At 41.8% G+C, this 13,735-nt stretch overlaps 5 protein-coding genes across 5 annotated transcripts; 3 read left to right on the top strand and 2 right to left on the bottom strand.

Moving 5' to 3' along the window:
* Window positions 1-20: 20 nt before the first annotated feature.
* Window positions 21-400, bottom strand: BATDEDRAFT_90319 (uncharacterized protein; the record flags this gene model as incomplete). Its single annotated transcript, XM_006680435.1, has 2 exons — window positions 21-119; window positions 206-400. The coding sequence occupies 2 exons, from the start codon at window positions 398-400 to the stop codon at window positions 21-23; spliced, it is 294 nt and encodes a 97-aa protein (XP_006680498.1).
* A 569-nt stretch (window positions 401-969) lies between these two features.
* Window positions 970-5,171, top strand: BATDEDRAFT_35573 (uncharacterized protein). The gene is made up of 9 exons (XM_006680358.1): window positions 970-1,128; window positions 2,068-2,516; window positions 3,108-3,173; window positions 3,405-3,476; window positions 3,591-3,703; window positions 3,836-3,961; window positions 4,045-4,304; window positions 4,400-4,767; window positions 4,853-5,171. The coding sequence occupies exons 1-9, from the start codon at window positions 1,026-1,028 to the stop codon at window positions 5,153-5,155; spliced, it is 1,860 nt and encodes a 619-aa protein (XP_006680421.1). The 5' UTR covers window positions 970-1,025; the 3' UTR covers window positions 5,156-5,171.
* Window positions 5,172-6,199: 1,028 nt separating this feature from the next.
* BATDEDRAFT_35572 (uncharacterized protein) lies at window positions 6,200-10,445 on the top strand. The gene is made up of 4 exons (XM_006680357.1): window positions 6,200-6,223; window positions 6,478-6,561; window positions 6,963-7,529; window positions 7,724-10,445. Exons 3-4 carry the CDS (start codon window positions 6,978-6,980, stop codon window positions 10,271-10,273), a joined length of 3,102 nt encoding a protein of 1,033 aa, XP_006680420.1. The 5' UTR covers window positions 6,200-6,223; window positions 6,478-6,561; window positions 6,963-6,977; the 3' UTR covers window positions 10,274-10,445.
* Window positions 10,446-10,531: 86 nt separating this feature from the next.
* Window positions 10,532-12,046, bottom strand: BATDEDRAFT_90318 (uncharacterized protein; the record flags this gene model as incomplete). The annotated part of the gene is made up of 1 exon (XM_006680434.1): window positions 10,532-12,046. One exon carries the CDS (start codon window positions 12,044-12,046, stop codon window positions 10,532-10,534), a length of 1,515 nt encoding a protein of 504 aa, XP_006680497.1.
* Window positions 12,047-12,886: 840 nt separating this feature from the next.
* On the top strand, window positions 12,887-13,735 carry BATDEDRAFT_26319 (uncharacterized protein; the record flags this gene model as incomplete). Its single annotated transcript, XM_006680296.1, has 3 exons — window positions 12,887-13,059; window positions 13,326-13,404; window positions 13,460-13,735. The coding sequence occupies 3 exons, from the start codon at window positions 12,887-12,889 to the stop codon at window positions 13,733-13,735; spliced, it is 528 nt and encodes a 175-aa protein (XP_006680359.1).

The raw sequence follows: 13,735 nt of genomic DNA, 5'->3' as shown, positions 1-13,735 counted from the left end.
TTGTATGACCAATATCAGATTCATGGACTGTATTTCAGAATCAAAACTGTAAAGTAATCCTGAAAATCCAACATACATATATTCGATCCAAATCCTAGCCATTTTGATTGATAAGCGACCTAGACAATTGAACCATGAATCAAACCAATCCAGTAATGAGTTGATGAATTCTATTTGATTTATAAGCTTTGGTAATGAAACATACTCTCTGGGACTGTTCTGCCTGCTTAGTGGTGGATTTGGAATCAATGGGTTTGAGTTTGAGTGGACTGGGTCTGACATTTCCAGAAAAGTGTAGCTCAACAGCTCGTTCAATCACACCATTTGCCTGATTAAGCGATGCTACGGCTTCTGTTAATGTCAGTCCCATATCCACCAAAGTCATGAGTCTTAAATCCATGATTGGCTGCTGTTTGAAGAATTACAACTGTATTCACGTAGAACGAAACGCTTGTATCCGACTTTGCTTTGGAATGGTTAAATAGTCGTCTTTCTACTACAAATTGACTGCTTATTCAATCGTCATTTTTAATTTTTCCAGATACAACAACCATCATGCAATAATTATTTTTCCTCTTTTAGTAGTCATGCATTGTACATTGTCAGATTCATTTTAATTCAGATAGAGCTCAACTGACCTCAATCCAACTTTGTGTTGTATTTGAATCTCATGTTCACGCTTGGATTCAAATAGCAATCACATAATATTTGTATGAGAGTTAAAGAATGAGCAAGTACCAAGGATGTGGGATTGATTGCAATGTGAACATTCATTTAGCTTTACATAAAAATGAGTAAAAACAATGACCAGTAAACTGGCACTCGTTCTTGAAACGGACTGTTTATCATATATTTTGATACCTTGATTCAGTGTTTCATTTTATAAATAATTGTAGTTTAGTGGGAATCATCCAGTAAATTCAAACTTTTTCTTATCCGAGTCAACTCGTTAGCGGTAGAACTGTACAAGTCTTTTTGAGTCGGCTATTGAGCAAACACTGCATATATTGACTTGAGTATACATTATGGTTGGACCTGAGAGATATGGCCGTGGAGGGAATCGAGGTGGTGGTCGTGGAAGAGACCATGGAGGTAGTGACTACTCTCGTAGAGGTGCTCCTTATTACCGTAAGTCGTTGGTATTCTCCATCAAGCATGAATGGCTATGGGAAACCAGCCGTACTTTATTTTTATTGTCAAGACCCATGTGCAACACTTGTCTACCATTGAGCATCATCTGCTCTTTCTCTTTAGTTGTATAGCTACAATTGCATTGCAGTTTGGATCTGCTTGGCATTGGATGATAGTGTACATTGATGAGATGCTAGGTGTAGTTTAGAGAATTGTAGCTGCTGATCATTTGAAATGTCATTGCCGTATGAGCTATAACCTTCTTGTTAGTTTTCAAGATTCATACACTTGTGAATTGGAATGTGTTGTGATGGCTAGTTTTGCGGCTTATTCACGTCAAGTGGAGCTCTATCTTGCAGTACTATCTTGAAATAGAATGGTTAAATACTCTGTTTTTTCTACTGCAGATTGATTGAATTAAACATGCCCAATTCTTTCAAACACAACGTCCATAATATGATGCTCACAATTAAGCCATAATCCTGAACATGCCCTTTCTTCCCTTTTGGCATAGCCATGCATTGTACGATCATCGTATTCATTCGTTGCAATCCAAATATTGGATTCACTGTTGTCAATCAAATTCTGTTGTATTCTAATCTCATAGATCAGCTTATAGCTTAGCTGAAAAGAACAATTTTGGGAATGCAATTAACATGCCAATCACGCAATGTAAAGATTCGTTCAGTTTTATACAAAAATGAGTATAAAGACCAGTCAAGTAAAGAGTAAAAACAATGTTTAGCAATTCAATCTCCGTCATTTGATGAGACTGACTGTTTACTGTACATTCATATTTAGTATTCCATTTGACGTGAATATGATTGTAATACTATCCATATCTTGTATAGATTCATTCAGTCCATTAGCTGGTTTCCCATGACCCTTGTATCCACTTTGCTTGGTCATTTATCGTTTCTAATATTTACTGTTTAGGTGGTCGAGGTGGTGGCAGAGGTGGATCTTCGTATGCTGGCTATGGTCAAAACAGAAATGAAGGCAATGGCTACAACGAACATTCTCGCGATTATCCTCCAAACAACTACAATAATGCTGATTCTCTAGATAACCATCAATATGATCAAACTGCTCATTACCAGGATCATCAAGGACAGTCTTGGAGACAGCAACCTTATCCAGATCCATCATCGTATCAACAACAGACTTTGATGCAGAACCAGCAGCAGTATGACAATCAGGGTGGGCAGCAGCATACTCAAAGTGGATCTGATGGTCCTGCAGAAGCCACATGCCGTACACTATTTGTTCGCAATGTTTCATTTGATGCTACCGAGTCGGACATTAGACGAGTATTTGAGCCATATGGAGAAATCAAGCTGGTTTTTGATCTTATTTCTCGTCGCGGAATTGTATTTGTGACATATGTGCGTGGTGAATATGCTGCTAGTTTGTATTTTGATTGGTTTTTATTCATTCATCTTGTCAGCACGATCATTTTATTTGCTCTTGTTGTGTATATTGGGGTTTAAAATTATTCCGAGTGAGATTCAATGCAGGTAGTTTTAGTATTACTGCTTATGCAGCTAATAGCATTTTTGCTGTTATTTGATTGCCTTGTCTTTGTTCATGTTCCATTTTATTGAGTGATAGATTGAGTTAGATGGAACTGGACAGAGTGATGCAATAATAGGTTATTAGTTATAGTGCACATCTAGATGAAGCCAATTAGTGTGATTTTCCTTTACGGATATTCCTTTTACTCATTTACTTTAGTTGAACATGCATATCTGACATTCATTTTGGTTTTCTATAAATTTGGTTTGGCATCTACTGGACATTACTGTAAATGACATTCGTTTGCGCTTTTGTTAAATTCGACGCCAATATACGGATGCTTGGGATGATTCTGGATTGGCATGGTTTGCCTGATATCAATGCGATCTGACTCGATATATTATACATTTAAACCTTATACTCTGAATGGAAAAATGTGGTGATATTCGCTTATACCATAGTATGATTTGCGGGCTGCTGAAAGAGCGAGAGTTGCTCTGCAAGAAACCATGTTTGCAGGTCGTCAGGTAATGGATAGTTTTTGGTGTTAAGGTGTTGGCTATTGAGTAGCAATTTTATTTTGTCTGTGATGCCCGTCAATCTGTAAAAAGTGTTTGAACATACTGCAAGAAATACGAGTTTAAAACTTTATTTTTTAAAGCGTCACATGGATGTGGGATCATGGCATCTACTTTAGTTACCATTGTATCGAGTTATAAGTAGACTTATGGATAGTATTTGAATGTTTGATATTTTAGATTGATGTTCATTATTCGCTACCCAAAGCCGAGGAAAAAAATAACGGAGATTGTAAAGCAAATAGTTATCAAGTGAGTTGTAGCATAATGTCTAAACAGTCAACTTTTGGTTTACAATCGCTTGTACTGGTGATTAAGATTGAAATGGGTTGATATTGATGTTTTGAAACTGGTTTGGTTTATCAGGGTACTGTTAAACTTCATTTGCGTGATAGTCGTAGCGAACTGAATGGTCACGACGCTCAAGAGCTATTAGCACGTTTTGGTGATATTAAGAAAGTGCGGGAGGATGCTGATGGGTATGCTATTTTATCGGCCAGATATTTTTGTAGTTTGTTATTGTCGATGCGCTTTTGTAATGGAGTGCGTACTTGCTAATTCAATAGCACATGTAATGCTTACACCATGATAAACGTACTGTAATTTGTTAGTGATCCACTTGTCGAGTTTTGGGATATGCGTAGTGCAGATAGTGCACTGGATTATATTGAAGCGAATCCATCTTTTAAAGGCGGACGCCTTAGTGCCAAAATTGTTTGGGACACTACCAATATTGAGTAAGTTTGTCTAATTCTCAAGCTCTTGCAGATTTAGTATTTAAATTCAACTTTGTTTTTAACATTATACTGCCATGACATAGCGAGAGTTCATTGAAGCCTATTCAGCATGCTGATCCTAGACGTCAAAATCTGTCGCACGGATACGATCGTGACCTTGAGCATCACGGTCGTGGTGGATCTAGTCACCGAGGTGGTCGTGGCGGTAGCTATCATTATGAAGATCGTGGTAGATCTGACGATTTTGGACGTGGTCCGCGTTATAGTGGTGGATATAATGGTGGCCAAGGCTACGATCGAGGAGACGTACAAGCTCCACGACCAGCTGGAGGTTCACTGCTCGGTAAGATGTATCATTCATTGTTGAGATAGATTTCTGCAAATGGTGATACAATAGAGGCTTATCATTTTGTTGATATTTTAAATTGGATGACCTAGATTCGCTTGTGGGAAATACTAATGTGCAGGGACAAGGCGGATCTGGATATGGCCAGTCTTTGTCTACAGCTAGAACTACTCCCTCTCAAACACCTTTGACTCAGTTGCTTCAACCACGTGTAACTACACCTGGGCCTGCTTCACAAAATGCCAGTGCACCAATGGCCGGTGGATCTCAGGATGCAATGAGTTTACTGCGGTTACTTGGCCAGGTACAACAGCAGCAGGCGCAATCTAGACAACAGCCGCCACAGCAAGTGATACCTCAGCAACAAGGCCCACAATCACAGTCTGCCGCCCCAGGTATACAACTTGGCACTCCTGGTGCAACCAGCCAGCTGGCTCATCTACTTGCACTAATTGGACAGGTAATTTATTTGATTTTTGTCGAATCTATTGTGATTGTAAACTGGATTCATGTTTATATTGTATGGTTACATGCTTTCTCTACAGGCTACACCTGGCGCAACGCCAACTGCTATTGGACAGCCATTGCAAACACCTGGAGCACATTCCGTGATTGGAGCTCAGACGCTGCCAGTGTCAAATCAGCAGGCAAATTATGGTTATCCAAACCCATCGCAACATCAGCAGAATCGGCCACCGCATGGTCAGCAACACGCACAAAATTCTAGGCCACATACATCATCTAGTTTGCAAATGCAACCTCACCATGGAGTACAATCGCAACAACAAGATCAGCAACAGCAACTCCAGTCACTTGCTGCAATGCTCCTTCAACAAACTAAGAAATAAATGTGATGGATTTACTAGTTTTATTACCATATTGACATAAAATCAACTACTAAATAGGGGTGTATAGTAAGCCGCAGTCTCATGAAATGATGGGGATCAGTTTACTGGTCACTGTTTTTACTCATTTTTGTGTAAAGCTAAATGAATGTTCACATTGCAATCAATCCCACATCCTTGGTACTTGATCATTCTTCAACTCTCATACAAATATTATGTGATTGGTATGCATAATTGTATGAGATTGCTATTTGAATCCAAGCGCGAACATGAGATTAGAATACAACAAAGATATGAGTAAAGTTATATTGACAACATCAAAACAGTTCCCATATCCAGATTACAATGAATATGGTTTCAGGTTTAGTGATTGTACAATGCATGGTTATGCCAAACGAAAGAAAGGGGCAGATTTAAGATTGTAGTGTGTATCATATGATGGGCACTGTACTTGAAACAAAAATTGAGTGTCTAATCAAGATGTAATAGGAAAGCATCGCGGATATTTAATCATTGTTTATTCCAAAGCAAAGCAAAGTCAATGCGAGTGTTTTATACATGTACATTTTATGCCAACTTTTCCTTATTACATATAGTGAATCTTGGATTTGATTCATCAACATTTACAGCCGTATTCACGTAAAATGAAAGACGTGCAAATCCAACCATCATTGACAAGCCAAGTGATGTTGACAATCCTTCAAGTCATGGGATATCAAGTGGATATCAAATGGATAAAAAAGCGTTGCTTTTATTGAGACGTGATTGAAGCCGTCATTCAATAGGATAAGACAATTGAATGGAAACCAGGACTTTTGAAAGAGGTGGATGTCACGGGTTTACCGGATAGAATGGGATTGAAGCGATGAGTCCTAATCTGGACTTGGGTGGCAATGTTTCGAACAGACGCGTTTTTGGCTTCAACCGCGTGGCAACACCGCGTGGCCATTCTAAAAATTCAGATTTGAACTCGTCCTCAGGAAATATTTTTTTCAAGATTTTTTTATTTACTCGCTCGAGCTTTCTCTTCCTCTACGCATCCTTTCACGACCAAGTTCTTTCAAAGGATTGGTAGGTTTTTATTTTTATTGGGGCGGAGGATATTGGCTGGATAGTTTGTTTTTGTTTGAAAGCACTTGCCAGTGTTGAGAGTGTAGCAATGACTTGTCTGTTCTCAATGCGGTTTTATGATGTTTTATTACTATTGCACTTATTGAATCATGTGAATAGTCTGCTGGCATGATATAATCCATGTTTGTGTAACCTTGACAACTTTTTGTTCGATACTAACTACTGCTGGTTGGTATGCATTTGAATGGGCTTAGACTTACTCGTGAAACTCTTAAAAGTCGAGACACAACTCGAACTGCTTGCCGACCTATAGTTTTTATTTTCCTCCAACAGCACAGGTATGTTTTGTCCTTGATTTGTAGTGCATGTTGGTATCTGAAGTGATGGTTTTTTTGGTTGAATGTGAATTCATCACAAGTGGAAGATGGGCAAACAACGACTTTGACAGTTTGTTTTTGCCGCTGCACTTTCCATTGCCTTTTCGACTGTCAGTTGTACTAATATTACAATATTTTTTGTTTCTACTTGCTGTGCGTCAATTTTTCGGTCTTGTCACGCATTTTTGCTGGAATTATCTGGTGATTGATATACCGTTTTTATGACTGGTCATGCTACTGTCTTGCCAATGCGGATTCCAACGTTGTCGATATGCATAAACATAAATGCCCATATTTGGAACTGCACTGCGTTTTGATGTCTTGCTTTATTCCCATTTATTCCCTACGTGGTTACTGAACAGACAGAATATTTTAAAATGACCAAGGCTCAGATTGCCGATCTCATTAAGCAAGTTACATCCGATACCGCTTCTATCGATGAGCGCCGTGCAGCTGCTAGTGATCTCGCCGGTCTTGTCAAGACCGTCGGTATCTCTGCCGGCCTCATTGATGCTGGGGTTCTTGCATCCCTCAAAACTGCCACTGAAAACAAAAAGTCTGTTAATGCCCGTGAGGGTGCACTTTTTGCTTACAAGGAGCTTGCTGACAAACTTGGCTACCCTGCTGAGCCATACCTCGTTCCTGAGCTCACTTCCATCCTTAATGGCTATGGTGACAAGGTTGCCTCTGTCCGTGAGGCTGCCGAAGTTGCAGCTAGTGCACTAATGGCTCTTCCTGGACGTTTCTCGGTTAAGCTACTCGTGCCTGTTTTGCTAAACAATTTGTCCAACGAAAAGAAATGGCAAACCAAGATTGCTGCTCTCAAATTTCTTGGAAACCTCACAAAGACCTCGGCCACTCAAGTGTCCCGCTGTCTGCCCGAGATCATTCCAGCTGTATCCGATTCCATGTGGGCCACTAAACCCGAGGTATATTATTGACTTTCAGCAAAAGTTGGTGTAATAAGGACACGTTGTACCGTCATGAATGTGCCTTTTGGGCCAACATGGTTTGGCACTGCGTTGTCTGGTTAAACCAACTCGTGCGCTATTTTATTCTTTGAATCTATTGCAATACGATATTGTATTTCTCAACTGGTATGTACTATTACAACCACAAATAGGTCAAGGTTGCAGCTCACGAATGCATGACTCAGGTTTGCGGTGTTCTTGAAAACATTGACGTTGTACCGTTCTTGCCTGCTCTTATCAGCTGTATTGCTCGTCCCGAGGAGGTCCCCGAATGTGTTTACAAGCTTGCTTCTACCACCTTTGTGCAGCAAGTTGAAGCCCCAACTCTCTCCATCATGGTTCCTTTGCTTGTGCGTGGTCTTGCCGAGCGCAAACCTGCAGTTCTTCGTCAAACTGCTGTGATTATCGACAATATGTGCAAGCTTGTCGAGAACCCTGCAGATGCCCATCAGTTTTTGCCCAAACTCATGCCTGGTCTTGATCGTATTATTGAGATTGCTGCCGATCCTGAACTCCGTAGCGTTTCAACTAATGCTCGTGCTACCATGATCCGTGTTGGTGGTGGTGCCGATGTTCATATTGAGGATCCAGAAGCTGTTGCAAAGCGTTTGGCCGAGGAACACGCTCAAACCATTGCCTTGGTCAAAAAGTCTATCTCTGCCGTGTCCAAGGACAAGGTTGACGAGCCCACTGTTGACTATGTTGCATCGCTCTTGTATGTCATGTACGACACTCATGTGCTCGATTTGCCCGACTTTATCCATACCGTCGTTCCCTTTATTGGTCCCGTTATTGGCGAGGCCAAGGCCAAGGAAGTTGCCAAGCCATTGCTTGCTCACTTTGTTGAGATGGACAAGAAGCGCCAAAAGCAGTCCAACGAAGAGGTTATTGACGAGGGTGAAGAGCTTTGCAACTGCGAGTTCTCCCTTGCTTATGGTGGTATGATTTTGCTCAACAACACCAAATTCCGTCTTACTCGTGGCAAGGTCTACGGTCTTTGCGGTCCCAACGGTGTTGGTAAATCTACTCTTATGCGCGCCATTGCCAATGGACAACTTGAAGGTTTCCCACCTGCAGACGAACTCAAAACTGTTTTTGTCGAGCATAACTTGCAGGCATCTGATGCCGATCTATCTGTGCTTGAGTTTTGTCTAAGTGATGCAAAGTTTGAGAGCACTGCTGTCAGCAATACCCTCAAATCTGTCGGTTTCGACGAAGATCGTCTTGCTCAGGCTGTCGGCTCCCTTTCTGGTGGCTGGAAGATGAAGCTTGAACTTGCTCGAGCTATGCTTGAAAATGCAGATATTTTGCTTCTTGATGAACCCACTAATCATTTGGATGTGAGCAACGTCAAATGGCTCGAGGACTATCTTAACAACATTCCTAATGTCACATCGCTCGTTGTTTCTCACGACTCGGGTTTCCTTGATCGCGTCTGCACTCATATTATCCACTACGAAAACCGTAAACTCAAGACATACAGGGGTAATCTATCCAAGTTTGTGGAGCAGCGTCCAGAGGCTCGTTCTTACTATGAGCTTTCTGCCACCCAGTTTTCTTTCAAATTCCCAGAGCCCGGTTTCCTCGAAGGCATCAAGTCCAAGGACAAGGCCATTCTTAAGATGCAGCGCATCAAGTTTACCTATCCAGGTGCCACCAAGCCCTCATTGCAAGACGTATCCCTACAATGTTCGCTCAATTCCCGTGTTGCTTGCATTGGTCCCAACGGTGCTGGTAAATCTACCATGATCAAAGTTCTTACCGGAGAAGTGATTCCCGAAAGCGGTGAAGTATGGAAACATCCTAATCTGCGTGTTGCCTACGTTGCCCAGCACGCCTTCCATCACATTGAACAGCATTTGGACAAGACTCCAAATGAGTATATTCGCTGGCGTTTCCAGTATGGTGAGGATCGTGAACTCCTTGCCAAGGCTTCGCGTCAAATGACAGAAGAGGACCAAAAGCAAATGCTCAAGGTCGTTGTTATTGAAGCCGAAAAGTACCAAATCGAGGCGATTATGGGCCGTCGTAAGGCCAAGCGTTCATACGAGTATGAGCTTAAATTCATCAACAAGCCCCACGATGATAACCAATGGGTGTCTCGTGAGAAGCTTGAAGACTGGGGTTTTGAAAAGATTATCCAGGCATTTGATGACAAAGAGGCTGCAAAGGAGGGGGCTTACTCTCGTCCCCTTACAGCAGCTAATGTTGAGAAGCACTTGAAGGATGTTGGTCTTGATCCCGAGTTTGCATCACATTCGCGTATGCGTGGTCTTTCTGGTGGCCAAAAGGTCAAGGTTGTGTTGGGTGCCTGTATGTGGAACCAACCTCACATGCTTGTTCTTGACGAGCCGACCAATTATCTTGATCGTGACTCGCTCGGTGCTCTTGCAGGTGCTATTACCGATTTTGGTGGTGGTGTTATCATTATTTCTCACAATGCCGAGTTCACTGATGCCTTGTGTCCCGAAAAGTGGAACGTGGTAGATGGCCGCCTCAGCATCACTGGTGCCAAGAAGGAGATGATTGTTGAAAAGATTGAGCTCAAGGAGCAAGAAACAGTGACCGATGCATTTGGCAACGTGACCAAGGTCAAGAGCAAGAGGAAGCTGACTCGCAAGGAACTCAAGGCAAAAGAGAAGAGAATCGCCCAAAAGATCAAGGATGGCGAAGCACTCAACTCTTCTGATGAAGATTTCTAATCTTTTAATTTGACAGATCTATTTTTGGTTGGCAGTCATTTCAGCAACTACACTACCTGTTTCGCCTCAATCTATTAACTGTCTTTCAAACATCATTCTCTTCATCCAATTTTTATTCTCTCAATCACTCCTTAAATGGTGGGGAAATAAACACTTGTCTCTTGAATTGGTTTAATTACTTTATGGATAAAAATTTAAATAGACTATAGAATCATTAATGCAGTTTAAGCCATATTGGAAACATGGCGGGACCGATTATTATTGGTTTGTATCGGGTACAGATACACTTTTGACTCCAATTGTACCTTGAGCATATCCATCCAGAGAATCGATTAGAGCAGACAGACGATTCTGAAATGCTACATCACTTTGTCGCCATTCTGTTAGCAATCCAACAAGGTCTTGCATGGTAGTAGACGTTGGTGAGTAAGCAGCCAATAGTAGAGAATCTGGCATCAGTTTTCCATTTCCGCTTTGGACAGGTATTGTACTTGAAGGTAAAGTAGTAGCGGGTATATGGGAAGTAGATGTTCGATTGCTGTTGGTAGGTACGTACAGTTTAGACTTGTCTGGTAGAGTGTAATGGGATTGAGACGAACCTTCTGACTTGACATGGCGAGACGCCAAATGAGACTCGAGTCGATCTAGAATCTCTGTTCGTGTGTCGGACGAATACGGCGACTGTGAAGAAAGCGGCGGTACTGTAGGCGAAGTTGACATGGCAGAATTTGATGCAGCTAAACCAGAAACGACATGCGTACGCATCCCATGAGTCGAACGATGTGCCTCGGACACTTCGTCAGAATATGCCATTGGGCGCTGATTGGCATAACTGTAATGACGAGGTGTAGAATGGTGTGGTTGGGCTTCGGCGCGTCTAAAATGATTGTTTGGAGAGTTTTGGGTTTGGTAAGATGCAGTCGAAACAGCTGCAGTATCATGAAGCGGACCAGCAGCACCCATGCCTGCTTCCACTAGATGCCGATCTGATTGTGCATTGTGATGCTGATAATGCAATGTCTGGGTAGACGACGGGCGCACTGATGCACCTTCTACTCGTTGATACTTGGTCTGCGGCAGAGCGTGAGAAGAGTATGCAGAAGAATTATAGTCATTCCCAGCACTGGCAGAAAAAGCCATTCGCTTTCCTAGCTGCTGAGGATACGAAGTGTGCTGTGCGTTCTGAGGATACTGATGATGGGATGGTGGATAGGGATAGGGATGTGAATGGAAGGGTTGATGGCGAGTCTGATGCGGATGTGGAGCAGAGAAACTTTCTGACGATAGCAAGGGTCGTGGCGAATGTGATCCGGCAGAATGTTGAATCTGGGCCGCTAGAGAAGGGAGTTTTTGGTGAAGATGTTGCGATGGGTGTGTGCGAGAATCAACATAGGGAGACTGAGCTTGCCCTGGAACAATAGGAGGCAAGGCGCCCGATACGACCTTTGCTGTTGATGGAGATGACGATGATGAACGCGATGAGTGGGACATGCTATTAGGTGGTATTGATGGGTTGTTGGATCCTTGGAAAGATGTACGATGATTAAAGTTTGGTGATATGCACCTGTCATCTTTTCGATCCAACGGTACCTCCGACTGCGAACGAGCAGAATAGTTCTGGTGCTGATCATATTGCTGGTGAGAAAATGACTGCTGAGTGCTCGGATGATGATTGGGATGCGCTTCCTGATAGTGTGTCTGAATAGGCTGCTGTGAATACTGAGTGCTTGGATGTTGCTGACGTGGACTAGCCTGAAGTGACTTTTGCTTCATTGATGTATCCTCTGAGCTGGTGGCAGAATTAGGAGTTAGATGATGCGAGGATGGATACGTTTGATGTTGCGGTTGAGCGTTTTTAGCAGACGAAGAAAATATAATTCCAGGTAGCCAAGACGAAAGGAAATCAAAAACGGCCTTTGGGATTGATTGCTATATACATGTAGTAATTTAAATACAAAAAAGTCAGGGCTAGCTCGAGTACTTTTGGTTTGGGAATGACGAATGTGGCAATACAGATATGCTGTATTTGCATGAGCAAGTATTCAAAAAAGAAGCAACATGGCAGTAGTTGACAATAGGCAAAGATTAGGTACAAAAATTGGATGCGGTCATCACGACTTCAAATTAAGGGACAAGGTATTCAAAAGCATCCAACTACATTAGACCATCAGCAGTTGAAAAAGTGAACGGCCACGTTAAAAATGCTAAAAGCAAAGGATAACACTGGATGTTGTTGTTGCACAGGTGAAATATTGCCATGGATAATCAATCTTCCGGTTAGCAAACGAAGCTTTACCAGCCGCCAGCTTGAAAAAAATCGAGAGCATCAAAATGCAAAACTTTGGGCAATGTTTTTCAAAGCACAACTCAAACATTTAAAAGGTAAAATTAATCATCTTTTTGACTATTCAAAATAGTTCAAGCCATGTAGAAAACATCGTTGGAGTACCGAGAATTTCACACCCAACTATCAATATGCAAACAAAGTAGATATCCAATGGTATCACCAAAACACAGATGTAAAAAGCTCGGCATATTTCAAACAAGCATGCCAAAATTGCCAGCTGTGCTGCTACGATTGAATCAACACTCGACATTTTCAAATATCAACCCATGTACTTAATGCATCATTTGCTAAGCAATCACCAAGTCACGGCAAAGGCTGAGCTCTCAAGCAGTAAGCCACTTTTCCATTACAATTTCGTACATCTCAAGCCATCAATGAAGACCCATGTGGCCAAGACAGTATATGTCCTGACCTATCTTCACCTTGCCACTATTGGAAGGTAGGTATAGATGGACCTCGATGCAGGCCAAATCATCCATTAGCTTCTGAAACCAAATTGTTTCTCTAGGCATAAATTTGATGGGAAAAAGTAAAGATACAATGGCTACTGAAAGCCTTCCGGCCGAGCCAAAAGGATTATAGATTCAAAGAATGAGTATTGGAAATGAGAAGCATTCAAATCATGCTGCTCAAGACCAAAGCTAAGCTTTCAGCATTAAACCGAAATTACATCATCCAATAGCATAAAATACTTGGTGATATCAGAATACATTCAGCAACAGGAGTATCAGCAGACTTTGACTATTTGTTGATATACAGCGCAAAAGTCGAGTGGGATGACAAGGTTAAAGCCAAAATCTTGTCGCTTATTTCTTGGAGCTCATTAATATGCGTTGGAGATGCAGATAGCTAATAAAAAGTGCAGTATAGCAATCAAAAGTTGGCAAGTACATGGCTTTACCTTGCGATATAAAGTGAGCACAGTCTTTCGACCAGACCGCTCGTCTAGATCCCACCAGGATCCTGTTAATCCAGGAGGTCTGGCCACGGCGTTGTTTTCAAAATCAGACACGAATCGAAACGAATCTCTTAGTTTGTTCCACCGATCCATGCATGCTTTGCAGCTCCTATCCGTTGTTGGAATAGATATATCTATGGGGTTAGGGCTAGAATGA

This window comes from Batrachochytrium dendrobatidis (assembly GCF_000203795.2).
Source record: "Batrachochytrium dendrobatidis JAM81 unplaced genomic scaffold BATDEscaffold_9, whole genome shotgun sequence".
In the NCBI taxonomy this organism is placed as follows: domain Eukaryota; kingdom Fungi; phylum Chytridiomycota; class Chytridiomycetes; order Rhizophydiales; genus Batrachochytrium; species Batrachochytrium dendrobatidis.
Note: the sequence above shows the minus strand (reverse complement) of the source record. Positions and strands in the feature narration are given on the sequence as shown.

Bases quoted from the DNA above. Each gene is read 5' to 3' on its own strand.
- BATDEDRAFT_35573 (XM_006680358.1), top strand. From the start codon at position 1,026: ATGGTTGGACCTGAGAGATATGGCCGTGGAGGGAATCGAGGTGGTGGT. The intron at 3,174-3,404 runs GTAATGGATAGT...TTGATATTTTAG, and splicing joins CCATGTTTGCAGGTCGTCAG to ATTGATGTTCATTATTCGCT. The intron at 3,704-3,835 runs GTATGCTATTTT...GTAATTTGTTAG, and splicing joins GTGCGGGAGGATGCTGATGG to TGATCCACTTGTCGAGTTTT.
- BATDEDRAFT_35572 (XM_006680357.1), top strand. From the start codon at position 6,978: ATGACCAAGGCTCAGATTGCCGATCTCATTAAGCAAGTTACATCCGAT. The intron at 7,530-7,723 runs GTATATTATTGA...AACCACAAATAG, and splicing joins TGTGGGCCACTAAACCCGAG to GTCAAGGTTGCAGCTCACGA.